General features: G+C 38.5%; 1 protein-coding gene across 1 annotated transcript in view; it reads right to left on the reverse strand.

Annotated features, from left to right (window-relative positions):
- Lpp (LIM domain containing preferred translocation partner in lipoma) overlaps positions 1–17,240 on the reverse strand; it is a 424,227-nt gene that overhangs the window by 288,309 nt on the left and 118,678 nt on the right. Inside the window, exon 4 of the mRNA XM_028783897.1 lies at positions 9,420–9,542. Within this exon, the coding sequence (XP_028639730.1) occupies positions 9,420–9,542 (123 nt within the window). The remainder of the gene's footprint in view (positions 1–9,419; positions 9,543–17,240) is intronic.

Here is a 17,240-nt window from a genome sequence, read left to right on the forward strand (position 1 = left end):
TCTCTCTCTCTCTCTCTCTCTCTCTCTCTCTCTCTCTCTCTCTCTCTTTCTCACACATACACACACGCACAGACACACACAGAAACAGACACACACAGCTCTATATTATTTCTTCTTCAGTCCAATAATAATAGACATAATACTGAATTAGAATCCATAGTAAGATCATTTTCTCAACACAGCCACAGCCTTCAAATGGCAGAAGTTAATGGTAAGGAAAACTAGGAAGTTCATATCAATCAGTGGTTGTCATTCAGTTGTCCTTATAGAACCACCATTCAGCTGGATATATTTTTACAGTGCAATTACATGTTTATTACAGAAAAGTAAGAAACAGATGGAACTCTGAGGCACTAAGACCACCTCAGCCCAAGGAAGGGTTTCTAGCATATTTCAATGGAGAGATAGCTAGCTGGTTGATGCCAACCTTGCTTGGCTTATTGAACAAATGTGCATTTGAATGTTTCTTTTGTGTTAAGACAAATGATAATTTTGATCTTGCCTCAAGATCTTCTGGAATTTATCACAATCTTTTTTTTTTTTTTGGTAATTCAAACTTAAAGGAGCTTTATCATTTACATCGACAGTCATACATATCCTATGAGGTAAGATGTATGGGGATTTTTTTTTTCATTAGAGCTCTTTGTGATTCAATATACTAAAGCACAGCCACTTTCCTTCTCTGGTACTAAACAGGGCAACATGGCTTTCACAAATACTAGGAAAGCTTCTCCTCCATTAACATATAAAAGCAGTAACTGAAAGGATAATGCATACTACAGCAACAGGACTGTGTGTCCAATTTGCTCTTTTATTCCAATGCAAAATCAGCTCATTAGTTATGTGAGGAAATGGGTATGTGACAAAACACAGCTAACTTAAATTTCATATTATAAATTACTGTATCAACTGAAGTGAATGTTTGGTTTTCCTAGTAAATGTCCTATATCGTGAAAACAACTTTAGAAGTTAAACACTAATGTGGTATGTTATTTGGAGAGCCAGCGAGTTATTTACCATGTCCAATAATGATATGTAAGGTTAGATACAACAGTGACCCTAGACAATTAGATACATAGCCTTTTCTCTTAAAACACACACACACACACACACACACACACACACACACACACGTTACTTGTTTTCTGTGGTTGTATCTAATAATCTTAAATGAAGAGGCACAATTGGATTTGCTTTGAATTGCTTATTTGCTGTTTTAAAAAAGGAAAAGAAAAGGACCGATGATTCTGAGCAAGAGTATTACCAAAATAGGCATTTAAACAGTGGGAGAGGAAGGAAGAAGTAGAGAAAGCAGTCCTGACAAGAGCACTCTTTAATTTTGCAAATGTGATGTGTGCTTCTGCATGGACATAGGACTAATTATTTCCACTAAGATGACAAAATAGGAACACTCAGGAAAGTGGTAGCTTTGTGTATTTCCTTTTAAACTTATGACTGGATTGAGTGATTTGTGGTAACAGAATATTTGTTCTGGGCCAAGGACTCATCAAGGTCTAACAAGCAAATCACAGGAAAAGGCCTGAGACCGCAGCTAAGGTTCTGCAGCAAGAACACCACCTCCTGGACATCAGTTGAGTGGGTGCTCTGTGACTCTTGTCATAGCTGTCTGCTCCCCCAACCACATCACTATCCGAGGATGTAGTCACAATGAATACTTTAAATTGATGTTCAAGTCTGTAGGAGGACAACACAAGGTAGATTGGTCAGTGGTAACTTTTTATTCTCAATGTTACATTAGATAATTACATTAGATACTAAGTTTGACTATGTTGATCACATATGACACAAACATAAAAATCATCTTTTTCTTAAAAGAAAGAAAAGATATAAACGTCATAGAGGTGCAATTATAAGCAATCTAGAAATTAAATGCCCATCAATAAACCCATAGCATGCAACTGAGTCAGCTAACTGCTTGTCCACCCCCACTCCATTGCTATTTAACTAGGTCTTCTGGCAGGTACAGACTAGCTCAAAATAACCCAGATCCTCTATAAACCTGGGCATTGCAAAATGCACATCTGTTTTTTTTCTACAGGGCTATTTTTCACATCTTATTTTATTGTATTTCAGCTAATATCTTCCACATGACATTTCCAAAGAATTTCATCTTTTACCACATTCACAAAGGTAGCTAGAGTATAGACTGTGTCAATATACAGACAAATCCACTCTCAACAAATCAAGGTCTACTCCTCTACAGTTCACAAGAGATGCAAGAAATATGGAAACGGCACTATCCCCATCCCTGCTTCAACACAAGATGCCATGTTCAGATGACAATTCTCAAGAAGGCACCAATCCTCCCTTCCGCAAAGTAAAGCCCTTTGTCTTCAAGGACTGCACGCCCCTCATACAGTATAAGCATGCTGCAGCTTTCACCTCCCAGCAGTCAGCATGTTTAGGTTGAAGTAAATAATATAAAATATTAAGCTTTTAATAACTAATAAATCTCTGCTGCAGCTTGCTTTTGCCAGCTAGAAGAGACTATCCATGGATTCATAAGGCTCCACCCTGATTACTGTACCTAATACCTCAGGCCATATGAATTCCTTATAAACGTCCTTTAGTACACCCCTGAAACGGTCTCTTAACTTGCCTCAAAGGCTGCCGCTCTGTGAAATGCACCCGGTGTGCAAGGGCTGAGGTCGCAGTGAAAGCAGACGACAGTCAGCCAAAGAGAAGTTTTACCAACTTTCTGTCCTTAAAAGCATGAGTTGATATTTTCCATGACAAGCAGTCTTCATAAAGAGTGCGTACAACCTTTAAAAGCCCACGTTTGAAAGCAAACCTCAGATATATGCTAATAACCTTTAAATACAGCAATGAAAGCAACCCTAGATTGGTGCGGGAGAACAATTTGTGTCAAGCAAGTTTTCTCAGGGTGTGTAATCCATGACAGTGAAAGGGTGGTGTTCTTGCTTTACAGACTTGGAGACAAAGCAGCCAATGGTAGATCCATTATAACCTTGGCATCTAAAAGCTCTCCAACTCTTTCCTGTTACTTGTCCAGAGAAAATATACTTGTGTTCTCTGAATGTATGCCTCACAAAATCTTCACTTTGATATGCATTTCCCTCCATCTAACATCAGATGAATAACTAAGAATTCAATTCAATTCTGATGCCATGGATCTTCAATCACTCCTGACCCTATGTTCCACAGGCTGTGCATATTCAAGTCAATTGTACGTACTGAGCACTGGGTTGTTTGTATTTCTGTGTGACTTAGCTCCAACTCAGTGGTACCAGCATATGAATAAAGTGCATCATTTGCTAGAGTGGCTCCAGGAACATCTCCATGCACTGGTCAATGAAGTACAGAGGCCACAGTAAAGAAGACAAATGAAAAGGTACATGCAAGAGGTGTTCTGAGCTAGGTCTAGTAGGCCCTAAGTTCAGAAACTTAGACAGCTTCTTGGACAACTAAGGGCAGACATCATCTAGTAACTTCAACAACTAAGAAATTCTCTCAACTCCAACTTTGGGATTTCAGTAGCCTCCATTAGAAGCGTGATCTAGTCAACCTCAGGTCTTCTCCCTACCTCAGAGGATGAAAAGGAGAGCTGAAAACTCCAGCCTTTAAATCACAGCTCTGTCTTTTTAGTGACTCTCACTGAAGATCTCACCAAGTGTCGCCTCATAATGAGAAACAGTCCTGCCATGGATGACAAGAACTCCAGAGTTAGGAGCTGTATATCAGGATCAGAGTCAAGGAGAAAGGAGTATTAAAATAAATCCATTCCTCTCTCCTACCATGTTTATCAGGGTAGCAGGAGAACTATCAGACAGCATCTTAGGGTGCATGCTTACTCTACCAACTCTCTTCCTTTCTTTCTTTCTCTCTCATTTCTTTCCTCATTCTCAAACACAAATAACTCAGTTTGTAATTTTGCAATGTTACACTAGTCTACATGACAATAGTGAAATTACTTTACATCTTTTCAAATGTGTTATGATTGAAAAAAGTTGTTAAATGTTTAGTTTCAGTAGAACATTAATATAATCCAACAAAAATGTAACCTAAACGCCATCTCCAACCCTAACTAATAACATGTGGGAAGAAAAGACAGTCTAAGAATGAGAATCAGGAGGTGCGTTTTAGCATGAATTCTTTGGAGAAGGAAAAAGATAATCCTAAAGTGACATTTGACCCTCATTTTATAGAAAACACACATCAACATGAATTCAGAGTGGCTCCAACTAAGAGTCTAAGCTGAAACTGAGGTGACAACTGGAATATGGAAGGATAGCATATTAACTTATGATTTCTGATTACCTTTGTACTTTGTTAAGGAATGTCTAATCCATTGATAAATCAACAAGACAATGAAAGGAAAGTGCCATAAAAATAGTATGTTGAGGATAAAGTGAAGATATTTCTCAGAACTATGCTTGCTGCCTGCTGTCACAGAGAAGTGTTCTTTTACGGATCAGAAAAAATGAAAGTGGTTATTCAGTTCGCTACAAAGTAAGCCTTCTGGAGCCAAACTCATTCCTATGTGAACAAATATTTATCTATACATTACAAATTTGGCTACAGGATCTATGAGCCAGCCACATAAGCTCTGATATTCTGTGATCATCTTGGGCCTACCATTTTGCCTAGAGTTCCTTTCCATTTCTCATGTCTATTCTTCTAAAATATTTCTCTAGTATTCAGTATAAAAATTTTGGAAGTTTTAATTCTTAACACTAAATTGTCCAGTTATTTGCTTTCTTGTAGTGTTTTGTGTGAGTGTGTGTTGCTGTGTGTGTGTGTATCCTTGTGTATGTTTATCTAACATGTAAAATTTTAAAAGGTGTTTTTTATATATGAATAGTTTATATGTTGCATATCATGTATATATACTATATTATTCTTGGAAATGTTGACAAGTATTTTTATATAGATCGTTATTGTTCATATAATACAAATGTATTATCTATATCATGTCAAGTTTGCTAAGAGTATTTTATAGTTGATATATCAGACATATAATATAAATCATCTATATGCACACACACATGTACGTACATACACACACACTCAAACACACACACACACACACACACACACACACACACACACACACACACACTATGTAAGCTTTACTAAAAGTATTCCATCTAAAGCCACCATAGCCAGAAATACTGTTGCTCTCCTTGCTCTCCGAGAGAGCTTTCAGCAGTAAGAGTGCTACTAGGACCTAAGCTCATTTGACTTTTTTAAACCTGTCATTCTCCTTGAAACTCCACATAGATTATATTACTATTAGAATCAGTGTATGCTTCAAACAAGAGGGACTTTCACTGCTGTTATAATTTCTGAAATCCAGTGTCCTTTGAGAACAGATGCAGCCAAGGCCTCTATGGCAGGATCCTCACTAACTCTGAAAGGCCCTATGTTAACATCCTGGTTTCTTTGTTTGTTTGTTTTTTGTTTTTGTTTTTACAGAAGGTCTCTGGTCTCTAAATAGTTTCGGTACATAATGAGGCACATGGCAAAGTAAAAAGCATGGTGAGATACTTCTTTGTGTCACTGTAGATCACTTCTCTGTCATAAGAGTTTAGAAATTCCCTCGAGTCAGGACATAGTGACACATGCCTTTATATTTCCAACATACAAAGTTAAAGTAACATCGTCCAAACGGACACAAGAACAAAAAAGTAATTAGAACTAACACTGGGCAACTTGATGATGGGGGATACTTCTATGAAAAAAGGGGAAAGGCTTTGGTAAAATTTGTCAAGAGCAGGGGCACTGGAAAACCTGTTATGTGAATGTGCCCCCAGGGACCTCTTCCTGAACAAGCATTACACATGATGTATCATTTTCTGCAGATCATAAGTCATGGTGGCCATACAAAGGTGATTCAGAGACAGACTGGAAAATCACCACGACTTGAGAAGTGACAGACGACAAACCTTGTAGCCTACTTGAGGTGGTCAGGTGACTCATCAAGTATTAAATTTAAAATCTGTTTTGCCTCAAAACTAGAAAGCATCAAAGTTAGATATGAAAGTCTATTCTTTGAGGATATTTGAGGTTCCTTTTAACTACAGCACAATGTGGTCTATACCAGACATCATCTGCTCTTGGCACATATTTTAATATTTAAGTGTGTGATTATTGTTCTCACAGTATATAATTATATTATCCAATAAATACTTACATGTTGACTTCAGTTGCATGGATTGAAGAAAATACAGAAGGATGAGCAGGAGCACCTAATTAACTCTTGCTTTCCTAAATTAGAATAATTGAAAAGGATAGACTAGACCATGCTTTGATTTGAGAAGGGAACAGGCACACAGAAAGTAGACTCCAATGTAATTATGAAACTATTTAACGTAGAGGTCATCCTAATTACTTTAACCTCATGAATGTTTTGCTTTTTAATGGGAAAGTGATTCTTAAGAAACAATGTCACTTATATCTTCTTGTTTTTTCCAATAGTAAAACAATTAAAATTAATAAATACCAAAGTCTTTAATCTGGTTTTAGAACACACAATGAAACAGAAATCTAAGCTTTGGGTACAGCTGTATTCATATAGTAGCCAAAACCATCTGCCATTTACTGGCTAAGTTTTGGTTGCTCTGTTCATGTAAACAAGTGAGGTATATTCTCTGTATCTCAGAGGTAAGATGTCTATACCCTAGCCATATGCTTCACAAGCAGGAAATTGTTGTCCACACTGTCAGTGACTATGAGTGTGCACCAACAGTAAGAATGTTGAAACAGTTAAGACCAGTGATGAATAAGCCAATCAAAGTGCACTATTTCATAGGCAGCATGTGTTGACATGGTCCTAGAGAAGAAAGCTCACATAAAGGAGAAATCTCCCAGCCCAGTCTTTTCCACACAATGCATCTTTAGAGGTCCTTTGTCTCATAATATTTTGCTAGGGCTTGACTTTTCTTTTCCTTCCTTCCTCCCTTCCTCCCTCCCTTCCTTCCTTCTTTCTTTTCCTTACACAATCTTTGCATATATATTATGACTTCTGGTGTTGCATTTTATGGGATTCCTGTGTGTGTGTGTGTTTGTGTATGTGTGTGTCTTTGTATCTTTATGTGTTTCTCTTGCTTTTTCTTCTGTTTATTTTATCCTATTGTGGTTTATTTGTTTTTGTTTTCTCATATCTCTTTTAATATTGTTCTTTAGATGCCTGATTGTTTAATGAGGTGGCCAAGGGGGAGGAGGAAGGGTAAAGGGGAGAGGGAGAGACACAGATGGAGGGAGGGATGACTGGAGAGAGGGAGGGAAGAAGGGAGAGAGTAAGGGACACAGAGAGGGGAGATTTGGGTGGGAGGCAAACTGGTGAGAGTCTCAGAGGAGTTAGAAGACGATAAACTGTAATCAAAATATTAAAGGAAAAAATTCAATAAAAGAACAATAGGGAAAAAAGAAGCCCTCAGGAGTGAAAAACAAAGGCTAAAAAAAACCCAGCTTCTAATGAGCACATAGAAACATTCTTCAGAATGTAACTGAGTCTAGTGTCAGGAAGTAGACTTGCTATCCTGAGAAACTAGGTATGTGGCACTTACTTGACTTGTTGGAATTATAAAATTGTTCAATATCAGATGATAGCATAAGCATCATTTCTAGTAGGTGGTTCAGCCCATCCCTGCATCTTTTCAGAGTTGGTCTTGTTTCCTCCATTTCTGTTCAGAATGAATTTTACTGCTGCCCTGCTCGATATTCTTCAACAACTTTCTATTCTCTATCTGTGACTGACAAGCTAAAATCTCAGTTTAGCATCAAAACTCATCCATGGCTTCCCATAGCCTCAGATGTGGTCCCATTCCTGGCCTGGGTCTGAGGATGCCATCTCTATGTCTTCAATGACACAATAGCACTCAGCCTCTGGCTTAATTAACAAGCCTTTGAGTAAGACTGCATATGTTCTGCCACCTTGTTAAAACCCTACCATTCTCTTCCTGTGTGCTTGTCATAGCAGTCTCAGTTTGTCTCATACAGTGACAGACACTACTAGAAAACTACTACAGAGGTCCATGACTCTCTTCCCAACAATGCCTTTCCTTTTCTGCGCAGTTCACCACAAAAGCACCATGCCTGCTCTACAGGCAAAGCAAAGCCAATGAATAAGAAATGGAATCCACGTTCACTGCTGGGACAGATGGAGCCAACACAGATACACAAGGCTTTGTCTTTTGTCTATTTTGCCTTTTGCCCCCACGCCCAACTGCCAGTCTCATTACATGTGCTTGGAAGGGGATAGAATATGTCTAAAAAAGGCACTTCAATCTTGGATGAAGATAGGTGATGAATGATTGACAGCACAGAAGCAGGACTGCTCTGCAATTTGTTAGGGAACATTGATAATACAATGACCCCTGTTCACCAGTAAGAGTAAGCCACACAGAGGTTATGTGCTGTCAATTAGAAAACCAAAAGCATTATCAGGGTCAAACCACTCAGTGGCAAAAGGACCTGCCTAACTTTAGCATCTAGAATCCTGTGAACTGGCCTTGCAGCACATTTGACCCTTCCAATTGTTAGCCAGTTAGGGAGGTACTCTCTAGTGACGGAATGGCAACTTCAAAAACACAGATGATAAATGAAAATGCAGAAATATATCCAAGTTCTAAAGTAAGGAAAAAGAACAGTGCATCACTTGCGATAGAAACACAATAACTGATTTTACTTAATTCTTGTGAATCTGGAAGAAAATGTCATACCAAGACTTCTGATGCCAGTTTAATTCACTCCCAAATCCAAAAGGCTAAGTGTGGTGGCAAATGTCTTTAATCCCAGCACATGAGAGGAAGCTCTATGACTTCAAAGTCAGGCTTGCGTATACAGTAGTGAGTTCTAGGCCAGCCACGACCTACTCTCAAAAAGAGGTTCAGAGGCAGAGAGGGAGGACCGAGATGTGAAGATGTCAGTCTTTCTGTTGAGTGTGGAAATCTCACTGTTGGCAGCATCATGACCTTGGTAGTGTTTATCATTACTTCTAACAGCAACGACAAAACAAAAGATTCTTCAACATGCAGCATAACTTTATAGAGATGCGTGGTAAGTCATATATTTAGAGACTTCAACAGTGTGTAATGAGATATCTACAAAGAGAGGGTTCAGAAAAGGGCACAGCAATGAAATTAGCTTCCCTTTATAGAACCTCCCAGAGAAGTACCCCAGTGCCATTTTGAAGCAAGATGTTGATAATGCAAGTTTACAAAGTTACTGCTAGTTAACTAGTATGAGCTGATAGTCATGTTCTTAGCATGACAGTGTATATCTGCTACCACCTAGGAGATTGGGTACACAGTGGGGTCCTGTTAGATCAGGAGGTGGGGCCACTAGCTTTAAGGGGATGTAAACAAGAATGAAAGGCTCTCAAAAGAATTTCATTTTCCAGACAGAGTAGATATCATGGCTGGAGCATCACCTACCTGTGGGGCCCGAGGCTTGTAGGGTGAGCTGCACTCCAAATCAGCCAAGATGCTGGTCAACGAATCAATCTCTGCATCCAGGCTGGAGCGCCTTTCCTCCAGGGTCTTGCCTCCAGGATTTCCCTGCTGAAAACACACATATTCAAACTCAATAAGACACCACAGAGAATATTATGAGTTCAAATTTCACTGGCAAAAATTTGCTCCTTTTTAAAGTTTCCTTTTTTTTTCTTTTCTGTTTTCTTTTTCTTTTGTAAGGTTTCATCAAATCTTAGTAAGGTGGGCAGAAAGAAATAACCACTTTTGACAAAGAAGACCACAGGAAAAAAACAAAAAAAACCTTGCTATGTTTTACTCTAAAGCCATATACTTAAGACATTTTGAAGAAATTTTAAGTAAAATAAATTAATGCCTCAATGCGTGCACTTTAGGATCAGTACAACTGAGGCCCTCTGCACTAAGAAATCATTGATGGTACTTTAGTGGAGAAGCAATTGTTAAGCAGGGTAACCATATCACAATAGGACACTCAACACTTCACACCACAAAGCAGAAGAGATTAGTCTTTGGTCAGTGGCAGTAGATATATATGCTCATGTGATGGACGCCTAAGCACAGCTCCTAACACATGAGGCAGAAAGAGGTGAGTTAGGACGCTGGTTATGGCTGCACAGGAAGCACACATAGTGAGTATGTGTAAGGGAGCTGGGGAGCAACGGGACTTGTCCGCCAATGGTCCCTGCTACCCACACTCAGAGCCAATAGAAGGAGAAGGGAGAACATAGTACTCTTTGGCCATTGTCAACAACTATGGGCAGAGCTGAAAAAGCAAGAGAACAGTCTGCCTACAGCTCAAGCAAGGAGATAGATAAGGAGGTGGCCCTAGGATTTAGAAGAAGGGAGGGATATTAAAATTACAAACTCTGAAGCAAATATTTCTGTCTATAGAGTAAGTGGGATCAGGGACACTGAAGAAAGGCTATACCAGAACTAGTTCCTTTTTTTTTTTTTTTTGAGTGTTTGCCCACCATACCACTTTCTCTCAGTTTTAGATGCTCTTTAAATGTGGTACCACAACATGAATGGACTCTGACGTATCAATCAACCCAATGCAGTCAGCATATGGAGAGCCCCAATACACCATGGTCTGCATCAGTAAAACTGGGAATGCCAACTACATACATATTGAAAATTTGAGATCAGTTTCTAAGATGCTACCCCAGATTATCATGTCTCTTCCTCGTGTCTGAGTCTTCTTTAAATATGGATATCTGTTAATAAGCTATCCAGAGTACTTGTCTCATGATTTTGACCCCTGGCATATACTGTTGATACTACCTATTCTTTCAATATCCTCAATCCACTGTTTGCTTTTCTAATTGTACCAGCTGCTATCTAAACATTGTCCTTTTAACCATTTGGGTAAGGTCATTCTCATCCCTACAATAATGTAGGATTGATGAAAGAAAAGATGTACCTTGTAGATTTCCCCAAGTTTTGATCAGGGCCTGAACTGTGAAATGGTCAATAGGCATTTTTTTTTTAATTTATTGATGAACAATGACACTGTCAGTGTTAAAATGATTTTCATTCTGTAACCATTCTTATATCAACAGCTTTTGGGTAAGGGGCATAAGATATAATAGGAACAGGTAAGTCCTCTAATATATGATGTAGAAATGCAATCAAATAGTTGAGAACACAATGGACCTGGGTGTATATTCTTGGACATCACACTGGCTAGCACACATTTCAAAGGCTGAAAGACTGTCCTAGAGCTCCTGCCCCAGCCCACACTCAGAAATAGTGCTTTATAGGTATATTGTGTTTTGTCAGAATCTGAGCTTCAATGTTACTCAACTTTTTAAGTTTATACTATTTTATTTACTATTAGAGTTAGAGGTGTGTGTGTGTGTGTGTGTGCGCGTGCGTGTGTGTGTGTGTGTTCATGCATGTACACACGCACATGTGCTCTAATGTGGGCACATGTGTATACCCACCCCACACACAGGCCATAGCCTGGATTGGCGGTCAGAAGAAAACTTTGTAGAGTTGATTGCTTCCTTTCACCTTAATGTGCGTTCTGGGGATATAACACAGATCATCAGACTTGTACAGCAAATACTTTTACCCATGACTAAATTATCAAGGTTGATGATATTTTTGTTACAGAAATACTAATGTGCCTCTCAGAGCGTCTGCTATTTACCCGCAATGCAATAGTATGGGAATCGCAAATTGAAAAGACAAGGATCCCTTTTATTTGTGAGAGGTAGGAGAACATTCTGCATAGCCAGAGTGACATCAGATGAGAAGGTAGGGTGCACCACTTCAAAGGATGAATACTGAGAACTAACTGAATTTGTTTTATGTGTGCCCCTAAAATTATCATAAGCAGAAATTTGATAAGTGCATACACATACATACAATATGTTGGTGAGGACACTGGATTGTATTCTGGTTAAGTGCTTCCCTGAGTTTCTTCATCTGGAAAAAGAAGAGACCATCACCCACCCTAACTCAGCCAGAGATTAGTTAAAAACCCAGAAAAGAAAGTGGATGGGAACATACTTGGTAAATTGTAAAGTGCTATAATTATGATGATTTTCATAAATAGCAATAATTATAGCAACCAGTAACTATAAATTAATAGTCATAATATAACTATTGTTAATTCTTCTTCTTGAGGTAAGCATCACTCATTAAGTGTTCCCTTGGGGTACCAGCGAAAAGACAGGATATAATCAGTTCTTTAACTTCTGTACTTTACTGTAGCACAAAATATAATAAGTGCCTATGGCCTGACTCATAGGATTCTAACCACAAAGACCCAAGTCACAGGATTAACCTGAGCTATACAGTGAAATAACTAATTATGAACTGTGACCAGCCCAAGCTTGTAGACCTCCACTGGCTCCAGTCTCCTATGCTCATGGGAGAGTTGGGACTGATCTCCATTTCCCCTTGTCAGGTTAGGTTGATGCAACAGACTAACAAGTCCTAGCCTCACTCTAGCGGCTTCTGTAGGTACAACCCCCAGCTACCCTACCTGACCTGATATAATAGCTTTGTGTCTGCATTTTGATCCTCATTGTGAAAAAGGAACAGACACTTTCTCCTGCCAAGGTGTCTCTTTTGTATCTTGGCTCCACCCCCAGAGTTCTGCCCAAGTTCCCACACAAACTCTTTTCTTAATACGCTCATCTACTCTCCAAAGATTCAGATTTATGTCTTCTCTTGCTCTTCACAAAACAGCTTTAAATGCACCTGAAAGAATCCTACATCCTTACCAACATTCTCAGTATGGTTCTGCATGTCAGAAAATGGTTACACAGCTTACCAGAGGCCAAATAATAACTAGGAGGAGTCCCTGGTGCTTTGCATAATGTTGGTTCTAGATATAGCAGGCACTCCTATAAAGTAGCCATTGTAATACCAGTTTTCTACCCTCTCTGGTCATAACCAGAAAGATCCCATGTGTAAGTCTGGCTTCCCTGAGAAACAATACTGTGCCAGAAGGCCTGTATGCAAGTTAATTGGGGAATTGATCCCCAAAGCTCCTGTTGAGGGTGCAGGAGGAATGAAAGACAATCCACATTGTCAGCCTGAGCTCATCACCAGTGTGGGCCCCTCCTCGTGCTTCTTAGAACTGCATGGACCTGTTTTGATGAACACCCCTTATATTTCTCAAGCTTCTGCTTTTGTCTACAACTGTTCTAGGACTTAAAAATTCCCAATGCTTCACTCAAGGGATGGAAATGGTTACATAGTCCAGACAGTACAGAACAGACAGTGAAGTGAGCAAAGGACACCAAGGGTGCCAGTGTTTCACACCTGTGCAGAACTCACTGCAGCAATGACTAGACTACAAGAATTAGACAAGAAGACAAAAGCCAGGGCTAAGAGGGTATCCACATACTGAATTCCCATGACTGAACTATCCACAAGATGTAATTGCCACACGAGTTGTTTCCATTTATCCCAGAAATGCATGTAGATAACTAAAACCCAACAAACTACATTTGAGGCTTATTTTGACATTTGGGGAAAAATATCATTTGAGGTGGCACTGGTAGAATTACGGGGAGATGATGCCACCCTGGAAGCAACATGAAAGCAGACTATGAAAGATTGGTCCCCAACAGACACACATGGCATGTGGGAGAGATAAAGCTAGACTATACCAACAGACTGAGCAAGGTAGACTGTCCTTTACCTCAAATGCTGTTAACTGACTAAGAGCAAAGGAGATGGGGCACTGGCACTGAGGAAGGTAGAAATGTCATGTTTATCTACTCATTGCTTGTACTTATCATTGTTATTAGGAATTTCAAATATTTTTTATGAAATAAACATAGATCTAGCCTCCAAATTCAATATTTCAACCCATTTGCAGTCCATTTCTAGGAATTATACTCACTGCTGCAGATAAACTATGAATAAGATGTTGCCTCCCTACCTGACACCATTGCAGTCTGCATGACCTTCAAATGGCCAGATTCCTGAGGACTATTATCATACCAGGGAAACTGAGCATGTTGGCAGTACTGCATACCTGTATATTCACATACTACGGACCTCATACTTGCATATTTACATGCTATATAATACATACCTTCATCACATACTACAGATATCACACCTGCATATTCACATACTACAAACATGCATACTCACATACTACAGGCTACCTCCCTGCATATTCACATTTGATTTCATGTTTCAGCACCAGTCAGCCCTAGGAATCCTTTCATCTAGTATTGCTAATTTACACTCAAAATGGAATTAAAGGCCACACACTGAACTATGGAATCTGTTAATTCCCATTCAGCACTGGCTAGCTTTGTCAGGCCAGGTTATCTTATAAAAACTGAACGACGTGCATTTACTTGATTCTTAGGTTCACATCAGACATGCTGGAGAGAAACTACAAGCATGACACATGACATTATAAGCATATCACACCATGAAGCTTGAGACTTGACTCAGAAATAGTACTTTGTGACTCCAACTTTGATAGTTGAATTAATTCAGGAAGGTCCTACCATCCTTTACTACTACTGTAAAAGTATCCTAGTTATGTACAAGTATCCCCATATATTAAGTGTCAATATATGAGAGGTGCCACTTTGAAACTTTGCCAATAGTCTGCCCATTAAAGACCTTTAACTCATAAAATTTAGTGTCTACTCACAGGCCTTGCCTAAACAAATTATGGCTTTACTGACTGCATATCAGTCAGGCCATCCAATATTTATCTTTGGAAATGAACTGGTCTTGTGTTGCATAGCATAGAATTGTAAGCATTCATTTCAGTGAAAGTGCGGGAGCAGGAGAAACAACTGCATGAGTGATTAATCACATTGTTAGAGGTCATAGGATAATGAGAAAAAAAAGAGAAACGTGTGTGTGTGTGTATGTGTAATATATATACATATATATACATATATACTATGTATGTATGTATGTGTGTGTATGTATATATGCACACATGTATATTCATATATCAACAATTAAAAAAGAAGAGCCCTTGAATTTGAGAGAAAGTAGAAGGAGAATGTATGAACAAAGGGAAGGAAAAGAGAAAATGCTGCAATTATTTTATAATTATTTTGTAATTACAAAAATTAAAAATATTATATTACAAAGTCACTTTGGGAACCTTGTCTTCTAGAATCATAGTCAACATGTAATATCACACCGAGAATACAAAAGGCATTGACATTTAGAAGCCCCCAGGATCTGATTAAGCATGCATGTCATGCTTAGTCATGACATGCCTAGGCACATCACGGAAGTGGAACCTAAATAACACAGGTGTGTCTGCAACTTCTCAACTGCAGAAATGAAACAAACCAGAAACTTCTCAGAGAAAGTAAGGTTAAATGTTCTATATGATAATATATAAATCATACTTTACTATTTCAAGAAACTCCTTAGGCAAGTCATATAGAATACCAAATGGGTTCTGACATGCAATGAGCTGGACTATGCTTCTCTACTGCAATATTAGGAAAAGAATACCTTCCGAGACAATGTAGGAATAGAAGAAAATTTCATCTCAGGGAATTTAGGAGACTAATAACAAAAGCAAAGCATGATTATGTATGTCGCTGTTATTTTCAAGTCAATTTATGTTCTTTAGTCAACATGAATAGAACTACTTCTCCTACTATAATTATTAAAATTCATTATTCCAAGAATTCTAGTATTATGTGGGAAAAAACCTGGCCATATCCAAAAAGAAATATAAAAAGGCATATTCCTTGTAATCAACAAAACTTAGTGCATATTTATTTACTTTAATGACCACTTATATAATATACATTACCATACATTAATTATACATACATTATCATTCGTATGTATAATGATAATTATACATACATTATCACGATGTATATTAATCTGAAGACATGATTAATATATGGTCTATTTCTTTTTAATTAAAAAAAAACTGCCCCTCAAAGACTTTAAAACACAAAACAAACACTGGTTAAGATTCTAGACTCAGACTATGAAGATTTAATACATAGATCTAATGTTTGTCAGCTTTTTAAGTTTAAAATATTAAACTTAGATCCTGTTCATGTCATAAAGTTGTAGAGATTAATAATTCATACTTGCTAAATAATAGCCAATAAATATTTACATAATTAATACTCTGAGCACAGTGGCAACTAAGCAAACAATGCTTTGGCTTGCAACAACTCCATTGTAGATGTAACTTTGAAGTATATTCTGATACAGACATGTCAATAAGTTGGGGTACGATATATTTGAAGTCACATTCATACATGTTCTAGTGTTTGGATATTTACAAGATAGACGATGGTTTTCAAATCATTTCGCTTGAGTTCTGTACATGATAAAGCATCCCACCCTCCCAGCAAAATGGGAAATCGAGAAAAACTGTTCCATCCCATGCCAAGTATTCCATGTTATGTAACCATGATCATCATGAAAAAGAGCATGATGGCTAATGAAACTTTAGACCTATAAGGCAGTCAAATCGTTTTTCTGAAAAATTCCTTCATAGACAATAAAATTCTCATAAAGAGATATCAGCCTGTTAACAAAGCTAAAAGATTAAAAGGTACCCCCTGTCCCCTGCACACTGAAACATTTCCACTGCCCAAGCACATACTTTGCTTCAAAGGATCATTTCAGAAGTCCATAAAATAAACAGGAAAATTATTCTTGTTCCTTCTTCTAGAAGAGAAAACATTGAGAAGAAAGGGACTCAAGAAAACAAAAGGCACTCATTTCCAGTCTCCTGGAAAGGATAGGAAAAGCAAAATGCAGGAATGAAGAACCCATCTTCAAGCTACGACTCAGTGCAGTATGAACTCTACATCTTAGAATCGTTGTCCATAAGCTTCGGGTTCAGACTGTGGGCATCTGCCAATATCTTACTCTTTCAGTCAAACAGCAAAGCTTAATGAAGTCATGTAGCCATGTGCAAATCATGAGGCATGGAGACCCGTATCACAGTTATTCGAATCTAATACTCCCTTTAAAAAGAAAAGGAGACAGTGCAGTGGCTCTGTCCTGTGAAGCTCATAACCAAATGAGCTACTACTTAGACATGTTACACCAAATATGACCCTTCCTACCAATCTGACTACCCTCAGAACTCTCCGTGTGCAACAGAGACAGATGGGATGGGGGAGTGCTAGTCTGAGCATCTATTCCTAGCTCTGCCGTCAGGCACAGGAGAAACCTGAGAAAATCACCGTCCCTTCTAACCCTCTCACCTGCATCATGAGCCTGGACTTGCTCTTTCTGTTCTCTTGCAAGAAGAAACTCCTGCTCTGTCTA

Source organism: Grammomys surdaster, unplaced genomic scaffold (assembly GCF_004785775.1).
Source record: "Grammomys surdaster isolate TR1022 unplaced genomic scaffold, NIH_TR_1.0 1166, whole genome shotgun sequence".
Classification (NCBI taxonomy): domain Eukaryota; kingdom Metazoa; phylum Chordata; class Mammalia; order Rodentia; family Muridae; genus Grammomys; species Grammomys surdaster.